Here is an 18,108-nt window from a genome sequence, read left to right as displayed (position 1 = left end):
CTGCCCCAGCCCTGAGCCCCCTCTCACACTCCGAACTCCTCAGCCCCATCCCTGTCACATGAATTGTGTTATATGCACCAATATGGAGGTGATGTGTCACCTCCATATTGGTGCCCATAACAAAATTCACTCTGCACATGCATATTAAAAAAATAGAGGGTGCACTGCCCCAAAGGCTATGAATAGTCCAGTTTGACAGGCAAGACTTAGTTAATTTGGCTAAGGTGGTGAGAAGCAGCCATTGTTTGTACTGCCATGGAAACCAAAATCCACCATCACACATTAAATTGATGGAGAAACCACCAGTCAGCCAAATCTCTCTCTGCACTCAGATGCAGATCTCTTTGAAGGCAGTGCTAAGAACTTATGAGTTTGGGCTAATGATTGATTTTTGAGTAGCAACATGGTTACTGAGGGAGTTAGTGACATTATTTCATGGTAGTCCACAATATCACAATCACCCTCTCTCAACGGTGGAGCATTAGCGATACTGTAAGGCGGCTGTGGCAAAATCCTCATTTTGATAGGAGAGTTAAACCTTTATTGTTCCGGAAGTGACAACAATCCAAACCTAGGAATGAAACCCGACAGCATATGAGAATTTTTCCTGGCGATCTGGTGCAGATCAGTGCACAGAAGCACACAGATCCTGAACTGGTGCAGCTGGCTGACAAAGGATGGATCACTCGATTACCTGTTCTGTTCATTCCCTCTGGGGCACTTGGCATTGGCCACTGATGGAAGATACTGGGCTACATGGACCTTTGGTCTGACCTCATATGGTCATTCTTATGGTAGCAGTGTGTGCACTTCATGTGGGCCACCTGTGCTTGGGGGATCAGTAAGTAGGAGATAAGCTGGAACTCCTTGTGGTATCAGTAATCCCCTCCTGCCTTTCAGTCTCCTCCCAGGGGCAGTCGCTTGTGAATTAGCCTGTGTCCTATTCATTCTGATCCGAATTCAGAGAAGCAAGGTTGACAACACTAGAAAGTCCCAATTCAGTGCAAACCACTCTTCTTTATTTCCTCTTTGTACAATAAAGCCAGTCACTTACAAAGTGCCAGTCTAAAAGCAGATTTGACATTATACAGAATGTACACACCAATCAGAACCCAATCAGCTGACAGGCAGAGGAGAAGGCCAGATTCCTGTCACCCTTTTAACTGCAGTATATTAGAAGAGATTTCAATTCAGCATCCAAGAATCAGTCTTCAGCCGGATGGATGCCTTTTCAGTCTGACCATACAAAGGAAAATGGGAAGGTTTCTTGTGTCAATATAGAAGGGGAACCAAATTTGTTACATTATATTGTTCTTCATTTTTAACAGGATCTTTTCTTACCTTTTCCCCACTGTCTCCCCAAATTTTTACTTTAAAAGGGTGGAAACCCCACAATCAAAGATGCTAAACAAAAAAACCCAGTGCAGTGCTACAGTTTAAACTTAGCCCCTAGTGAGGGGGACAGAAAAGAAACATAATATCGACTTAAGCCAGGTGTAAAAACCCAAACAAACCAAGAACCAAACAGCAGAAGCATCAGCAATTCTGAGCTAAACAACTCAAACCTCAGTGCTTTAAAAGAGCCGCTCTGCAGAGCAGCAGAGCAATGCTAACCTGAGGGCTGGGGACACAGCAGCTCCCTTCTCCTTTACAGCAAACCTCGCGAATGCAGCTTTAATCCTGTACTGCATTCCCGCATGGTGCCTTCTCTCCCTCCCTCCCCCCACCCCCTTCACTTCTAGGAAATAAAATAGTGGGAGGCCTGGGCAGCTGGCAGTGCCTGTATGGGGTGGCAGTGGTATGGAACCAGTGTGGACAGCAGTGGGGAAAGGGAAGAGTTAGCACTGGGGAGGGCTGGACTGGAGTGAGGCCACTTTCTGACTGGGCCAGCTCCTGGAAAGAATTAGCATCTGGGGGGGTGGTATGTAAGGCTGTCTACACAGCAGCTGTGGAGATCACACGGAAGCTGTGATCCCTGGTGCACAGAACCCCCATGGTTTCACAAAGGTGTGGGGGAAGGGGACAAACTCAATTGGGGGGTTGTCATTCTAGGGATCGTCAGCAGGTTTCTATGGGAAATGGCACAAAGGACTGTGGAATATGAATGAACAGGACAATACCTGACTGAATTTAAGGTCCCAAAGGCTGAGACCTCACCCTGTGATAGTGCTAACAGCAGGAGCCAGAGCTGAAATCCTATCATACACATAGGAGTGTGTATATTTTGCAATCAGAGTATAGCTCTCTCCATGCACCACTGGCCAGGGGTGCTGCATTTCATTTCCAATGAACTTCCTACTTTTTTGGGACCAAAATGATATGTCTGAATGTAGGAAAGGCCCATGGCTCAGCTGCCCAGAATAGTCAAAGATGTCACCAGCATACATGGACCAGAGCAAATGCACCCAGCTGCTCGGCACAGGAAAAAAGGTGCAAAAGCAGAAAGAAGAAGAGACACCAGGAGCTGTGGCCATGTGGACCGGGGAGTGTGAAAGAGGCACTGCTGGAGCCATAGCAGGAATTCCGGACACTAAAGTTGATGGGATTAGACAGAGAAAATCTGGACTGGGCCTGACAGCTACGCACAGAGCTGTCAGACACACCACAGGAGTAGCGTTCATGCCCAAATGACACCTCTCTGTTATCTCTGCAACACCCTGCAGTCACCCTCTCCGCCCCAGGCACCAGCTCTAGCCCCACAACTAGCCCAGCCCAAGCCTCTCCTTCCCCAGCTCCAGCCACACAGTCTAGCCAGATTTACAACAATTTTATTGAAGCTTTGATATATGTAATTTTTGGCCTCTAGATACCCCATGTCAGCTCATTCTTGGCTCCCCAGTGCTATCTTACAACACCGGGCACTAAACCCTCAACACTAGATTTCCTGCTTGAGAATCCTACTGAAGGCAGAACAGCAATTCTCAGATGCTTCAGACATGGCGTCAAACAAAGAACTCTACCGAACAGTCTAAGCGCAGCAGGCTGGGCTCAGTTGGTATCCATGCCGTCACACTCTTCCAATGCCAGCTCACTTTCTGCAGGCAGAGACAGGGCTACGTGCTGCTTGCTGTCCCGTTGCTGATAGAATAGCACATATGCGGCTTTTGTCTGCCAAACAAGGAAAGAAAACCAATCTGAGGAAAAGAAACCATCCACGAAGCACAGTTCTGGAAAGCTGGTGATGCAGGAGATAACCTATCGCAGACTCCCAATAGGGCAGCTCAGTACTTCTCTGCCTCACGTGGAGGCTGGAGGCCTAGAGGGAAGCATGGCCTGTAATATAGGCTGTATGTAGAGATTAATGGAGCTTCAATATCTAAAACAAGAGAAACAATCCAGGAAATGCTTTCATATCACCTTAGTGCCCTCTCTTCCCCACTGTCTGTGCAGCCTGGGGATCCTGGGAAGGCTGTAGCCTATCAGGCTCAGGGGCAAGCCATTCAGGCTTTGCTCTGAGAAGCCAGCCCCTACACATAAAGGTGTATTAGCAGGAACCTTAACTACAGAATCTTTGCAGACATGATCTTGTAACAAAAGAAAATCCCCGCCAATGGCTCTTCATGCAGGAAGGGACGTTCGACCCATTCCAAAATGCATAGAGCAACCTCAGCAGCACAATGTGGAGGCCGGGAGAGATAGCTCAGTGGTCTGAGTATTAGCCTGCAAAACCCAGGGTTGTGAATTCAATCCCTGAGGGGGCCATTTAGGGATCTGGGGCAAAAATCTGTCTGGGGACTGGTCCTGCTTTGAGCAGGGGAGTTGGACTAGATGACCTCCTGAGGTCCCTTACAACCCTGATATTCTATGATTCCATGAAAGTCGTCTGCTCCTTCACAGCATCATCAGCTTGAATCTGACCTCAACTCACAGCAGATTCTAGCCTGTATTTATGATGATTTGATTAAGAGGCAGAAAACATCTCGGTCCATCCCATCATGCTCCTGGGTTTTATATCTGGGGATTTCCCCCATCTTGAATTAGTCTAAGTCCAAGTACTCACCACTATTTGATCTTCAGAAGCCATTGATACACTGCTGTCATCAAAGTAGTACCATTTGCCATTCACTTTGTTCTTTGCATATGCAGTATCTGTCACACAAACAGAGTGGCTATCTACATTCAGCAGTAAGGCAGGGGGCTCACTAGTGTAACTGTAATACCCCGATCACACTCAGTTCTGATAACTCCATCTATAAAAGGTACAAAGTAAGTGTGCGGGGAAAGAGAAAGAGGTTGGAGCTTGGGTTTCATTGCTCAGAAGCGATATCAGTAACACTGGAACATAGTGGATCAGAGGCTAGGTCCATCTAGTCCACAATCCTATTCTAAACAGTGGCCCATCCTAAATGCTTCAGGAGGGGGGGTGTAAGAAACTTAAATTTCTCTTTGATCTTTCAGTCAGTGGTTGGCTTTTGCTCTGGAGCAGAGGGTTTATACCCACTCCAAATTTATATTTGAAAATAATCCTAATCTAATGCTAACTGTGGTTTTCCTGGTTGCACAAACAGAAGGCCAATCTTGTTTTGAATCCTGCTAAATTTCATCCTGCTCTCAGCCTCACAGGGCACTGACCATGTGCAATAGAGAGCTTTCTTAAGTTTACAGGAGCTGCACACAGATGTGAGCATTAGCTAGTGGAAGGAATGTACAGTCTCCACTGGAAATGCCAGCCACATCCCTACACAGTAAGGCATTCCCAAGCACCACAAGACAAGTCCTTCCATATCATTTCTCTCTCTCTTTTTTCTTTTTTTTAAGCAAGGACAATATAAATGCAAAAAGCTAAACAATGCACCACATTGCACACTAAGCACCAGAGTGAGGAACTGCAGAAATTCAGGTTCCAGAAGCAGTGTTGCCAACTAGTTTCATTGCACAGTATATTCTTATTCCTATTTTAATGGTTAACAGCTCTGATTACCAGAACGTGTCCAATAAAACACAGAAGGCGCACAGGAAACTACAGCTGAACATTACATTTGTTGTGATCTCAGCATTGAAGTTTAATGCTGCCCAAACAGCTTTCCAACCAGTCCTATCAACCGTCCTAATTTCTTCATTAGCCAAGGCCCCGCCCTCCACAGTGGCCAGATCCCAGTGTGGATGCAGCAGCCCACCCATAGAATGGCTAGCTGCTCCCGGTTGCGGATGAGATTTAAATGGGGTGGAGCACATCTTTTACTGCCTACCTCCTTACAGGGATGCAATCAATCCATAGACCGCCAAGGGGTTAAGGGAGTGAGTGCTGTAAACTCTGACTGAATTTGCTCCCTTGGCTTTCAGGGCAGAACCACAGCTGTGAAACATAGGGACGGATTGAGCAACTTGCAGCCCCACTAGTGCCCATCCATCATGAGTCCCCACCCCCCGGAGAGAGAGTCACTGCTCTCCCGACAACAATTTTCCCATACGCACACAGACCTCCCATCCACCTGCAGATAAAGAACAGACAGGTAGTTACTCACAGTGGCCTACTCCCATAGCTCCATAGTGATTGGACACTGCAATGAGGTCATACACATACGGATCAGCTGCTGGGTCACAGACAAACTCAGACATGCTCAAATCCCTGAGAAAAAAGTAAGAACACATTGTTTTGTACACAATTATTATTGTACATAATAAGAGAAAGGCCTAGTAATAATGAATCATTGTAAACAGCCAAGGGCTAACCTGCTCCAGTCAATGCTGTTTGTCCCTTTTTAATTATTAATGACCTATTTGACCCACAAGCCACTGATGTCACCCCCTTAGGCAGCTGTAATATGGATGGCATCAGCCAGTTTGTCTGCTCAAGCAGTCAGGAATGATGGTCACTGGCAAACACAAGTGTTGTTGTGTGGTTAGTGAGAGAGGATGGCTAAGTGCCATGCCAACAACAATCAACGTAAAACAAGCATGAAGAAGTCAAGCTCTTCCATATGAGGGATTGGAGCAGCACTGGATAGGCCTATGTCCTGCAGTGGATGGTAGTGTTTGAGATGTATGGATGAGTGCAAGGCCTTCTCTTGGTAGAGGATGCAGAGGGACGACACTGATGGTCATGCAGCATACACGTAATCCACACTAACAGCATGGCTCCATCCTCCTCTAAAGGGCAGACTTAAAAATTTTATTAAGATGATGTTTAAAAAAAGTGAACGGTACAGAGTTTAAGCATAGAAGTTTCTGGTTATCAGTGAATAACATACAGATTATCGAGGGTGTGAAGTTCAGTTTAAGTTCGGGTGTTGTAAGGAATACATAATCTGCAATATCTCCGATTGGGGAAAAGGTTGATGGGTCAAAGTACTTACAGCTACGTAGAGAGTCTACTACAGTAAGAGGCTCATGCTTTTAGATCCAGAGGTGTCAGGTTCAACGCCTGCCAGCGACCCATTCCAGGAGCATTATGGACACAGAGATCAGAAAAAACACTGATACCTGACTTCCAAAAAGGATCTCCAGGTATGTACCATACCTGCTTCCAGGACACAGATACTATTACCCAAAGAGGACTCTGCTATGCTTTGCCAGATGAACAACTTTCATACCTCACATAGCACCTTTTTTTCCCCAAGTGCTGCACACTACTGTTTAAGTAGCGGTAACACTGAACTGGAAATCCTAGAGGATCTACACAGGTGGTATTTTGGAAGGGAAGGAAAGAATATTCAGTGAAGCTGCAGGGGAGGTTAAGCAGCATAGAAATCTCTGGCGTAGAACTTGGCCTGGACACGCTGTTGCCAACACTCTCCACCCTGACACTCATGAAAATTGTCTTAGGATCTTTAAAGGACAAAAGCGTTCAGGGTCTGCTGGGACACGGTTCAAAACTGACTCTGAGGGAATTTTAAAGACGATGAATCACCAATCCCACTTTCTGCAACACCAGATTTTCTCAGCAGCATCCTAGCCAAATAGTGGCCAGGCCCATCCTTGCTAAGCTCAGGAGCTCTGCAGAGTCATAGCTCCAAGTATCGCAGATGCAGGTAAGCACCCCCTTTCCCTAGACTATTGCCAGAGCTTCACTGAGGTTTACTGGCTTGTGGCTCTGGAGGCAGAATCCTATCCTGAGCTATGTCTCCAATGAGGCGCCCATACAATTGCTACATCAAAATTGGAGTTTCTTGCTCTGTCCAGTTATGACTTGCTGGTAAAGAACCTTACCTGATGGGGAATTCAACCACAGTGTCAAGTTTATCCCTCCAGTATCTGCTGTACGAGAAGCGTTTTAAATGCACCACCAAAATCCTGGGCAAAGACCATAGATCAAACTTCTTTGTGGCCTGCTGATGCTTCTTGCACTTGGGGCAGTACCTGAGAAAGGAGTATAAAGAAGCATGAAACACCTTTGATATCTGCCTTCTATCCAAGGGTCTCAAACCCCTTTTACAAACAATCTCTTTTTGATTAACATATAAAATGCCTATCACTATCCCAGGCTGCAGTCAACTTTGTCTTTTTTTTTTTTTTTTTTTAAATAGGCTTTGGAACATCACTCTGATTTTTCCTCACATATTCAATCTCTTCTTCCTCCAGTACATCCTCCCTCCCGCCTTCAGGCACTCACCATGTCCGCACCTACTGCTACCCAAATGCCATTGCTCAGTATCCCTCTCCTCTTCTAAGGGAATGCAGGAGCCAAGATGAGCTGTAAGAAAAACTCCTGGAGCACTGTATTTTCAGGATGTTTTTCCCCACTGTCCTCTTCCTGTCTTGTCTTCTGTCCTTATTTGCTTTCTTTCCAATCCTCCCCTCTGTTCCTCCCTCCCCTCTGCTGTACTCCCTGCCCAAGTGACAGAGTGAAAGTGGCTAGATTTCCAAGTTTCTGAAGGGAAGACATTTTGTCAGTTTCACTGGAGCACCAGAACAAATGTAGTATTGTGTTAGAGAGCACTAGGTCAGCCTGCTTCCATCTGGTAATAAATGAGGTACAGTGAGAGAACCATACAGGGTGGGGTGTTAGGACTTCAACAGCATGAGTGCTAAAGATCAAGCCTGAGGTGGCAGAACTACACAGAGCCAAAGAATAATAACTACAGCAGCTTTTTAAAGGCAACAGAGTAATTGGGTTTTGTTTTTGTTAAGGTAACATTCCCTCTCTTGCTGCTGAGGACTGAGGTGCAGTGGCAAAGCTGTGGCTGTGGGGACAGGGATAGGATAGTAAGAGGCTCAGAAAGAATAGTGTGGGGAAACCTTTACCCAAACGATCTTGTTATTTTATAGTATATATAAAGACAGTCCAAGTAATATGTCTGCCAAACAGCTGGGTGGTAAACTTACCAAGGGTCATGTTCACCAAGCGTTTCCATTGTAGTAAAGAGTTCTATACAGTCTTTAAGAGCGACAGTAGTTTTCTTCTTCTGTGACTGTAACATACTTTCATCCTTTTCAAATGCCTACCAAAAAGGATGCATGTTAACCCTTTGTATCCTGAAAATGATTATGGTCATCCTAGGCATCTGGAACCACCTTCCCATGCCCCTATACAGGTTATGTGTGTCCCATCCCAATACAGTTCCCTGCCATTGCTTTTTTATCTCCAAAATGAACCCTCCCCATTCCTCTCCTGCTCCAGTGATGACTGTTTGACAATCCATCCTTTCCTGGATGTAGGCAGCCAGCCTCTTTCTTTCCGCCCAAAACACCAACATCAATACCCACAACCTCTATTGCTCACAGCTGTGCAAAGCATTTTATAGAGGTAATTAATAAAGAGAGTTTCTTGCATGAGGGTGTTTACAGCTGAAGTTAGCCCTAAAGCAGAAAGAAATTTTGTCAGATGTTCATAAACAGAGAAGAAAAAGATAGTCCCTGCTCTGAACAGCTAACAATCTTATTGTACAACAAGAGAGAAAAAAAGAGGAAGGAAGGGGGAAACAAATAAGTACAATAGGACAATCATAATTGTCCACTCTGATCTTAAAATCTATTAACCAGATAGGTTACTGGCGGCAGTCTATTACAGATCATCAGATAAGACCAGAGAAAAGGATGTGCATTTATTATCTGGAGAAAAAAACAACACTGAATTACAGAAGGGGCCATACACTCGTGAAACATCTTTGGAGTTTCTAACATTTGTAACACAGTAAATGTTGCTCCCAGAGCGTGACTCTATAGGAAATCTCATTCTGACAGAAAATTTGATCACTGACCTAAAAAGTAGTGGCTGTCCAGGTATAAGTGATTGAGAGCTGGTTACATTTGTGTTGAGCAAACAGAAAACACTCAAATAGTTACATACATATAGCAGCTTTCAAGTGGCTAATTTCTCAAAGCCAAAATTAATTTGCTGAATTGACTGGGAGGAAAAATGTAAACAGAGAATTATGAATGAAAGCTGGAGATTGTTTAAGAACATTTCACTTGCTTCCCCAAAAATTTACAATTCCTTATCAGATAAAAAGGCTGTTGATTAATAAGTCATCTTGGTTAAGGCTGTTATTGTAGGCTTGTCGATCCCAGGATACTAGAGAGACAAGGAAGGTGAGATAACATTAGTCCAATAAAAGATACTTCCTCACCTTCCTTGTCTTGGTTAAGAATAACATGAAAGCAGCAATAAAACTAAAACCAAAAATCATTACATAAATGAGGAAAAGGAGCTGAATAGCAATAATATAAATAAGAAGTTAAGAAACACAAGCAATTAATGACTGAACCTAAAGGTATATCAACAAAATATCTATAGCCAGTATGGTTAAGGCATTTATAAATATATCAGGAACAAAAGCAATCCTAGCAATGGTCTAGCTCCCTAGGTCCATTACTAAAGGGAAATATTGTCAATAATGAAGCAGAAAAAGATGTGTTTAATAAATATTTCTGTTCTGTATTTGGATCCAGTATGAACAACATATCAATATCATATGACAGTTGCTAAGGAGAATGCTGAACAGTATCTACTATTAAAGTTAAACATTTTGTCTGGATAATTGTACAGAAAAATTTTAAAGGGGTTGGGAAAGGAGCTTGGTTATTAATGTTTAACAAGTTTTGGAAAGCTGAGGAAGTTCCAGAGGGTTACAGCAAACCCAGAGTTTTGCCAGTATTTAAAAAGGGGCAGCTGAAATGATGTTGGTAACTCTAGGTCAGTTAACCTGACACTGATCCTAGGCAAAACAGTGAAATGGCTGACAGTCCTGTCAATAGAGTTAAAGAACAGAAATATAAATTAATACCAATCAACATGGTCTCCTGGACAACAGGTATTGGCAAACTTGATATTGCTCTTTGACAAGATTCCAAGTCTGGTTGAAAAAGGTAACTGTGCTGATCTAATATACTCAGACTTTGTAAGTAGTTCAACTTACACTGTATGGCATTCAGAATAAAAAACTAATGTTATGCAAAATCAATATGGCCTGTGTTAAATTGATTACAATCTGTCTGACAGATCTCAAAGTGTGCTGTTAATAAGGAATTAACTACTGGGGAATTAAATACTAGTGGGGTTATGCAGAGATTAGTTCTTGACTCAGTATTATTTAGTATTTCTATCAAGAATTAAAGTAAAATCACTGCTGATAAAGTATGCACATGATACAAGAACTGGTGGAGTGGTAAATAATCATGAGCACAAGTCACAAATAAAGTGTTCAGAACTCCTGGTGAGTCAGGTGGAATCCAACAATACATGCTTTAATACAGCCAAATGCAAGGGCACATGTTTAGGAACAAAGACAGTTATAGCCAAGGACAAAGGTATTAGGTGTACTTGGGATATAGAGGTGAATGTTTATGTTGTAACATAGGGCCTACAGGCCTCAGGCCTTTAAGACATGTAGCTTGGCCAAGGCCTAGGACTTAGTCCTACAGCTTATTTTAGGCCTCGGGATAAGTTAACTATAATATAAAGATAAGTTCACTATAATATAAAGATAAGTTCGCATAAGTAAATTAATAATAAACCTGCTGAGCCTAGTCTATGTTTGGGAGGGAGGGCGAAATGATAGAGAATTCCTTAAGATAACTGCCTGTTACCATGTTGATAAGGTGAGGTAAATACGAGTTCCCCTTACACTCATTAACAAGTTAGCCTGTGAAAAACAGGACATCTGGAAAGCAGAAGACTGTGGAAATTCAAATAAGGAAAAGAGTTAAAACCTTCATAAATAAATATGAATTTCAGTGGGTGTCGGCATTAGCCCATTATATAAGCTGTATCCCTGCCTGCATGCCTTGCAGGGGGAAGACACCAGGATGACAACCACTGGTGGTAAGGATGATGATGAGAATGAGGGCTAACACTGAGTTTTCCCACAAGCCATGGTGTGAGTAATGCAAATACTGACAGTTCTGTGTTGGTCTCTCTCTCCTTCACCAGACTGCAGCACGTATTGTAGTTTGGTTGATTAGTAAAAGTAATTACCAGAGACAGAGCACTGTGTCGACTCTGCTGTACACCATAAAGTCCCACTTCTATTGCTGCTGTAGTCAACCTTGGGAGCTGAATTCTCACACAGTAAAGTAGGTGTAAACCTCACTTTGTGTGGGTAACTGGTTAAAATAACCCATAACTATATATAAGGCTACCCAGGCCCCACACAGAGTGTGACATTGCACTCCATATGTTTAATGGAAATATGCTTATAAGTGTGAATATGATGTAACTGGAATGTGCTTTATGCAAAAGGTCTCTTGTAAGATATCATTACAAAGCTTATAATCTACTGAATATATTCCTCCTATTTGTATGTATCATTCTTATATCTGAAGCTGGAAATATGAAGTATAACTCTGAGGTCCTACTGTAATTATGCAAGGTGTGGGCCATTAATGGTGATTTGGAAGCTTGATGGCTCCCATTCACTAGGACAACTGATTGTAAATGATCTGTTTACTTGCAAACCTTCCTGGGTGCATGCGGGCCAGCCCTGGAAGAATGAAGGCTGGGATCTCACAGGACATGTGAACATATCACCTGACACTGGAATGGTGCTTTTCCATTTAGGAGGAGGGGTGGGGACCCAGAGAGACAAAAGATTCCCGTCTTGTGTCAAAGATACAAAAGGGGGTATAACAGAACAAAGGGGGCTGCCAGTCATGAGAACACCCCTAGTTTCCACCTAAGATGTCTGCTGGAGCTAACAAGGACTGTGCCAGGAGAAAGGATTGGGCCCAGACTAGGAAGGAGTCTAGTCTGTGAAAGAAGCTTATTGGAACATCTCTGAGGCTGAGATTTTACCTGTAATCAGTTGCTTAACGTATTAGGCTCAGACTTGTGTGGTTTTGCTTTAGTTTTGCTTGGTGACTTACTTTATTGTCTGTTATTACTTGAAACCACTTAAATTCTACTTTTTATTCTTAATAAAATCACTTTTGTTTATTAATTAACCCAGAGTAAGTGATTAATACCAGGGGGAGCTAACAGCTGTGCATTTCTCTCTATCAGTGTTATAGAGGGTGGACAGTTTATGATTTTGCCCTGTATAAGTTTTATACAGAGTAAAATGGATTTATTTGGGGTTTGGATCCCACTGGGAGCAAGGTGTCTGAGTGCTGGAGATACGTGACCTGCTGAGCAGTTTTTGGTTCAAGTCTGCAGCTTTGGGGGCATGGACCAGACCTGAGTTTGTGTTGCAGCAGGCTAGCATGTCTGGCTTAACAAGGCAGGGTTCTGGAGACCCAAGCTGACAGGGAAAACAGGCTCAGAGGCAATTAAAGGATCATCACAGATAACTATTCAAACATGAACGCCAGTGCACTGCTGTGGCAAAATGTACCAGAACTATGGTAAGTTTAGTAACTGTTTTTTTTCTTTTTCAAGTGATTGCACATGTCCATTCCACTGTCGGTGACTCACAAGCAGTCCCATGTGGAGGTGGGTGTGGAGTCTATTTGAACAGGGATTGGAGGACCACTTGTCCAAATTTGGCATCTCTAGAGTTTGAGAGACTGCATAGTGAGAGGCAAACAAGTGACATGATGACCAGGTTTCTGCTTTACAAATGTCTAATATGGGCATGTGAGCCAAAAATGCCACAGAGGATGCTTGGGATCTAGCTAAATGACCCAGTACTCTCTCTGGTGGATTCATGTTACCCAACTGATAACCCAGGTGAATACAACTGTATCCATGATGAAACCCTTTATGTGGAAACCTCACTGCCCTTCATTCTGTGCACAAATGCAACAAACAATTGAAATGAAGACCTGAAAAATTTAGCCCACTCCAGATAAAATGCTAAGACTCTTCTAATGTCTAGAGTGTGCAGTCTTTCCTTTCCCTTATTAATGTGAGGCTTTGGGAAAGTCAGCAAGAAAATTGTTTGGTTAATATGAAAAGTGGAGACCACTTTCGTAAGAAAATTTGGATGGGACAAGGGGAGACATTAGCCACATAAAAAAAGTATAGGAAGGATCTGATATTAATGCCCTCAGCTCCCCTACTCTCCTGGCCAATGTATGGCTATTAAAAATGAAAAGTGCAACAGAGAACAAATCACTAGTGGTTTGAAGTGGGGATCCATCAGCTTTGTTAAGAATGAATTCAAGTGCCATGGTGAAATAAAACTCTGTACACATGGAAACAATCTGTCTAAATCCTTTAAAAATCGTATGGCCCTCAGGGTTGAAAAGCCAATATAGCAGCTTGAATAGGGTACATCTGGCAAACTGCCAATCACTGATGTTTCAGATACAAAAGATAGTCCAGCATATGCTGAATAGAAGCAAGAATAGGCAAGACCTCTTTCATCCTCAACCAGGTGGAAAAGCTCTTCCACTTAGCAAGATAAGTTGTCCTTACTGATGTTTTTCTACTATTCGGCAGTACTTCCTGCACCTCTCTGGAGCTGGACTCCTCTGCTGGTAGCCATGAAGACCCCAGGCTGTGAGGTGAAGGGCCTGAAAGTTGTGGTGGAGGAGAGGCCATGACTGAGTGAAACTAGGCCTGTGTGAAGTGTAAGAATAGTGGGAGACTGATTCAGAGGTCCAAGAGCTATGAAAATCTGCGCTGACAGGGCCATTCCAGCGTGATTAGTATAAGATTGGCCTCGTCGTCTTTGAACTTGCACAGAACTCTGGGCAGAAGAGGGATGGGAGGAGGGGGCGTGAAGCATATAGCAGATCTTCTGACTGCCGCTGAAGAAAAACATCCATCAATTAACCAGGGCCGTGTCTTGCTCTGGAGCAGAACTGGTAACATTTTGTGTTGTCCTCTCTTGCAAACAGATCCACTTGGTGAGCTCCCCAGAGCTGCAGAATGGATCTTACTACATCTGGGCGAAGGGATCACTTGTGATAGATAAACAACCTGTTCAGGTGATCTGCCAGCACACTCTGAGCCCCTAGGAGGTGGGCCACTTTCAGAAGTATAGAGTTGCTGATGCAGAAGTCCCAAAGCAGAATTGCTTTCTGACACGAGCAGGCTCCTCCCTACTTTTTTACATAAAACATGGAGAACATATTGTCCATCAGCACCAATACTTCCCTGTCCCTGATGTGAGGAAGGTACGCCATGCAAGTCAAATAGATAAACATCAGGAGGGCTACAGGCTATCTGTAGACAGATCTTGAGGAGACCACAGACATATCTGCAGGGGTGCTGGGTGAGCCCCCACCCAGATCTGAGGCATCCATGACTAGGGTAAGAGATTGTAACGGTGGGACAAAGGGAACTCCATTGCAGACACTGATTGGGTCTATCTGCTTGGTACACAGATTAATGTCTATGTGGTGCCTTCTTGGAGGATACACCTCTGCTACCCAGCCCTGAGGGTGTCCAAGACACAGTTTGGTGTACTGCACTGTGTAAGCGTACGCCGCCACATGCCCCAGAAGCCTTAAACAACTTTTCCCCGTGGTAAACGAATAAGCCTTATGTCCAGAATGAGGCTTCACAATGTAAGAAGCGTTGCCTATGGTGGTAAAGCCAGGACCTCTCCAACAAATTCTACTTTCTGGACTGGAGACAGGACTGACTTGTCTGAGTTGATCAGGAGGTCTAGTGTGTTGAAGGTGGATTGGATTATGCAAATGCTGGGCACCATCTGCGAGCTGGATCAACCAATTATCCGACAGGGCTCCATGTATTCCCTTACCTGCACGACTGTCTTCTGGAGGAATGCTGCTACTGCCTCAAGCACTTTGTAAGAACACATAGGGCAGCCAAGAGATTGAAGGGGAGAACTGTGAACTGATAATGGTGGCCACTGACAGGGTATCTCAGAAACATTCTGTGGCTCTGAAGAGTTTCCATGGGAAACTGGGCATCCTTTAACTCGAGAGCAGCATACCAGTCCCCTAGCTCCAATGGAGGAACAGTGTAAGTTAGAATGACCGTCTGCAATTTTGACTTTTTCAGGAATTTGTTTACCTGCCTTAAATCTAAAACAGGCCTGGAGATCCCCTTTTGCTTACAGACTCAGGAAGTACTGGGAGTAAAACTCCTTTCTCCTGAATAAAGGAAGGACTTCCACTATAGCTACTACAAGGAGAGAGGTGGATTGTGTAATACTGTCTTATGAGAGGGGTAGAAATAAAATGGAGCGTGTATCCCATTTCCACCATGCTTAGAACCCACCGATCTGCTGCGATGTGGGGACAAGCAAGAAGGAATTGGACCGGCAGTTTGCAAAAACTGAAAAAGAATAGACACTCAGAACTGGTATTCTGCTCTTGACCTGCCCATCAAAAAGAGCTCTTGGAAGATGCTGCCTGCCTTGACGAACAAGCAGTTGCAGAGCAGAGGCCAGCAATGGTCATTGTTTGTAACCCCTGCTCCTTCTCCTTGGCAGGTCTTAGGCTTGAGAAGCAAACCACTGAAAACACTGGGACTGATGAGGGCAGAATACATTCCACTTCGATGCTGAGGTGTAAACGTCCAGGGATTTCAGGGCTGCTTTGAGACTATGCAGAGTTTTGTCTGTCTTTTCTGTGAAGAGCAACAGCCCTTCAAAGGTAAGTCCTGAATTGTCTGTTGCACCTTTGGGGGGAGGCCAGAAAAGTGTAATCATTGTGATAGAGGCCATGCTACAGAATCTGCTGTATCAACACCCATGAGCAGAGCCGTTCTGGTGACCAATTTGTCTTCTGTAGCGAAGTGAGACTCACTGATGTGGTGCCTCCTGCTGGTCATCAGGTCTCCAGTGTACGGAGCGCCCCACTGGCCCATGTCTCACCTGCCGCTGGCCCTCATGTCCCTCCCAGACCCTGGTGCCTCCTACCCTGGGGTTCTGACCCCTGGCAGTCCTCACACTCTGGGTCTCCCCTCCCAGGGGAACCCCAACCCTCTATTCCCACCTTGCCTCAGTGGCTACTGCCAGTCATCATCTAGTCTCCTTTCCCTGGGGCAGACTTCAGTCTGTAAACCGCTCATCATTGGCAAGGGGTGGGGTGGGGGTGGGTTTGGACCTGCTGCCTCTCCTAACCCCAGGCTGCACCTTTGCAATCCTAGTACCTGCTTTAGGCCTTCACCAAGGTCTGAAGCCTGGGGAGTTGCCAGGCTGGAGCTCCCCAGTTCCTCTTCCCTTTCCCCAGCACCGCTTTGTCCCAAGTACCGTTCTCGCCCAGGCAGCCAGGTCCTTCTCTCCCAAGAGCTAGAGAATGACTGACTCAGCCCGATTTCACAGCTCTTGTATAGGGCCAGCTGTGGCCTAATTGGGTGTGGCCCCAGCTGTGGCTGCCTTCCCAATCAGCCTATTCTTATTGGCTCTCAGCCCCAACCCTCTTCAAGGGCTGGCTTTTAACCCTTTCAGGGCCGGAGTGGGGTGAGTGCCTGCTACACCCTCCTTTACTAAGGACTGGAACTCCGGTTTCCTCTCATCTGGGAGCTTGTCACTGAGCTTCAAAACAGTGTCCCAAAAGGTGAAATTGTAACACCTCAGCAAAGCTTGCTGGTTTGCAAAACAAATCTGTAATCCACCTGTAGAATAAAGCTTCCATGCAAATAAGTCAACTTCTTGTCCTCTCCTTTTTAAGGCTGATGCCTGGCGCCCTCATCTTTCTTTTTCAGTGGCTGGTACCGCTAAAGGGAGCCTGGAGGAAGATGCTTATATAGGTCCTTGAACCTCTGGGTGGGTACATAGTATTTCACTCTTTTTGCAGTCAGAGCAGGGAAGCCAAGGTCTGCCAGAGCAGTGGTTTTCAACAATCTTCATTTGTGGACCCCTAAAAAATTTCAAATGGAGGTGCAGACTCTTTTGGAAATCTATTGTCTATATATAGTTAAAATCTGTTCAATCAATGTTCAAAGTTCTTGATGCCCAGTAGATGGAGCCAGCTGAGTTGGCTACAGGGAAGCTATTGATTGGTGTGATAGAATACACCCATGTTCACATCCTCCTGTAATAACCTTTATACAAGGTATGCTCATCATTTGAAAACTCATAATTTGCTCATCAGTAATATCATAGAATCATAGAAGGTCAGGGTTGGAAGAGACCTCAGGAGGTTATCTAATCCAACCCCCTATTCAAAGCAGGACCAAACCCAACTAAATCATTCCAGCCAGGGCTTTGTCAAGCCGGGCCTTAAAAACCTCTAAGGATGGAGATTCCACCACCTCCGTAGGTAACCCATTCCAGTGCTTCACCACTCTCCCAGTGAAACAGTGTTTCCTAATATCCAACCTAGACCTCCCACTCTGCAACTTGAGCCCATTGCTCCTTGCTCTGTCATCTGCCACCACTGAGAACAGCCGAGCTCCATCCTCTTTGGAATCCCCCTTCAGGTAGCTGAAGGCTAGATCAAATCCCCCCTCACCCTTCTCTTCTGCAGATTAAACAAGCCCAGTTCCCTCAGCCTCTCCTCATAAGTCATGTGCCCCAACCCCGTGATCATTTTCGTTGTCCTCTGCTGGACTCTCTCCAATTTGTTCACATCCTTTCTGTAGTTGGGGGCCCAAAACTGGACAATACTCCAGATGTGGCCTCACAAGTACCAAATAAAGGGGAATAATCACTTCCCTCGATCTGCCGGCAATGCTCCCACTAATGCAGCCTAATATGCTGTTAGCCTTCTTGACAACAAGGGCATACTGCTGACTCATATCCAGCTTCTCATCCACTGTAATCCCCAGGTCCTTTTCTGGGGAACTGCTGCTTAGCCAGTCGATACCCAGCCTGTAGCGATGCAAGGGATTCTTCCATCCCAAGTGCAGGACACTGCACTTATCCTTGT

At 44.8% G+C, this 18,108-nt stretch overlaps 1 protein-coding gene across 1 annotated transcript in view; it reads right to left on the bottom strand.

Moving 5' to 3' along the window:
- Nucleotides 1-997: 997 nt before the first annotated feature.
- LOC127054156 (ubiquitin carboxyl-terminal hydrolase 4-like) overlaps nucleotides 998-18,108 on the bottom strand; it is a 122,700-nt gene continuing 105,589 nt past the window's right edge. The window contains 5 exon segments of the mRNA XM_050960072.1: nucleotides 998-3,108; nucleotides 4,001-4,089; nucleotides 5,466-5,569; nucleotides 7,150-7,299; nucleotides 8,266-8,381. Of these exon segments, the coding sequence (XP_050816029.1) occupies nucleotides 2,989-3,108; nucleotides 4,001-4,089; nucleotides 5,466-5,569; nucleotides 7,150-7,299; nucleotides 8,266-8,381 (579 nt within the window). The 3' untranslated portion in view covers nucleotides 998-2,988.

The sequence above is a fragment of the Gopherus flavomarginatus genome, chromosome 6 (genome assembly GCF_025201925.1).
Source record: "Gopherus flavomarginatus isolate rGopFla2 chromosome 6, rGopFla2.mat.asm, whole genome shotgun sequence".
NCBI classification, from domain to species: domain Eukaryota; kingdom Metazoa; phylum Chordata; order Testudines; family Testudinidae; genus Gopherus; species Gopherus flavomarginatus.
This window is presented reverse-complemented; position numbering and strand designations above follow the sequence as displayed.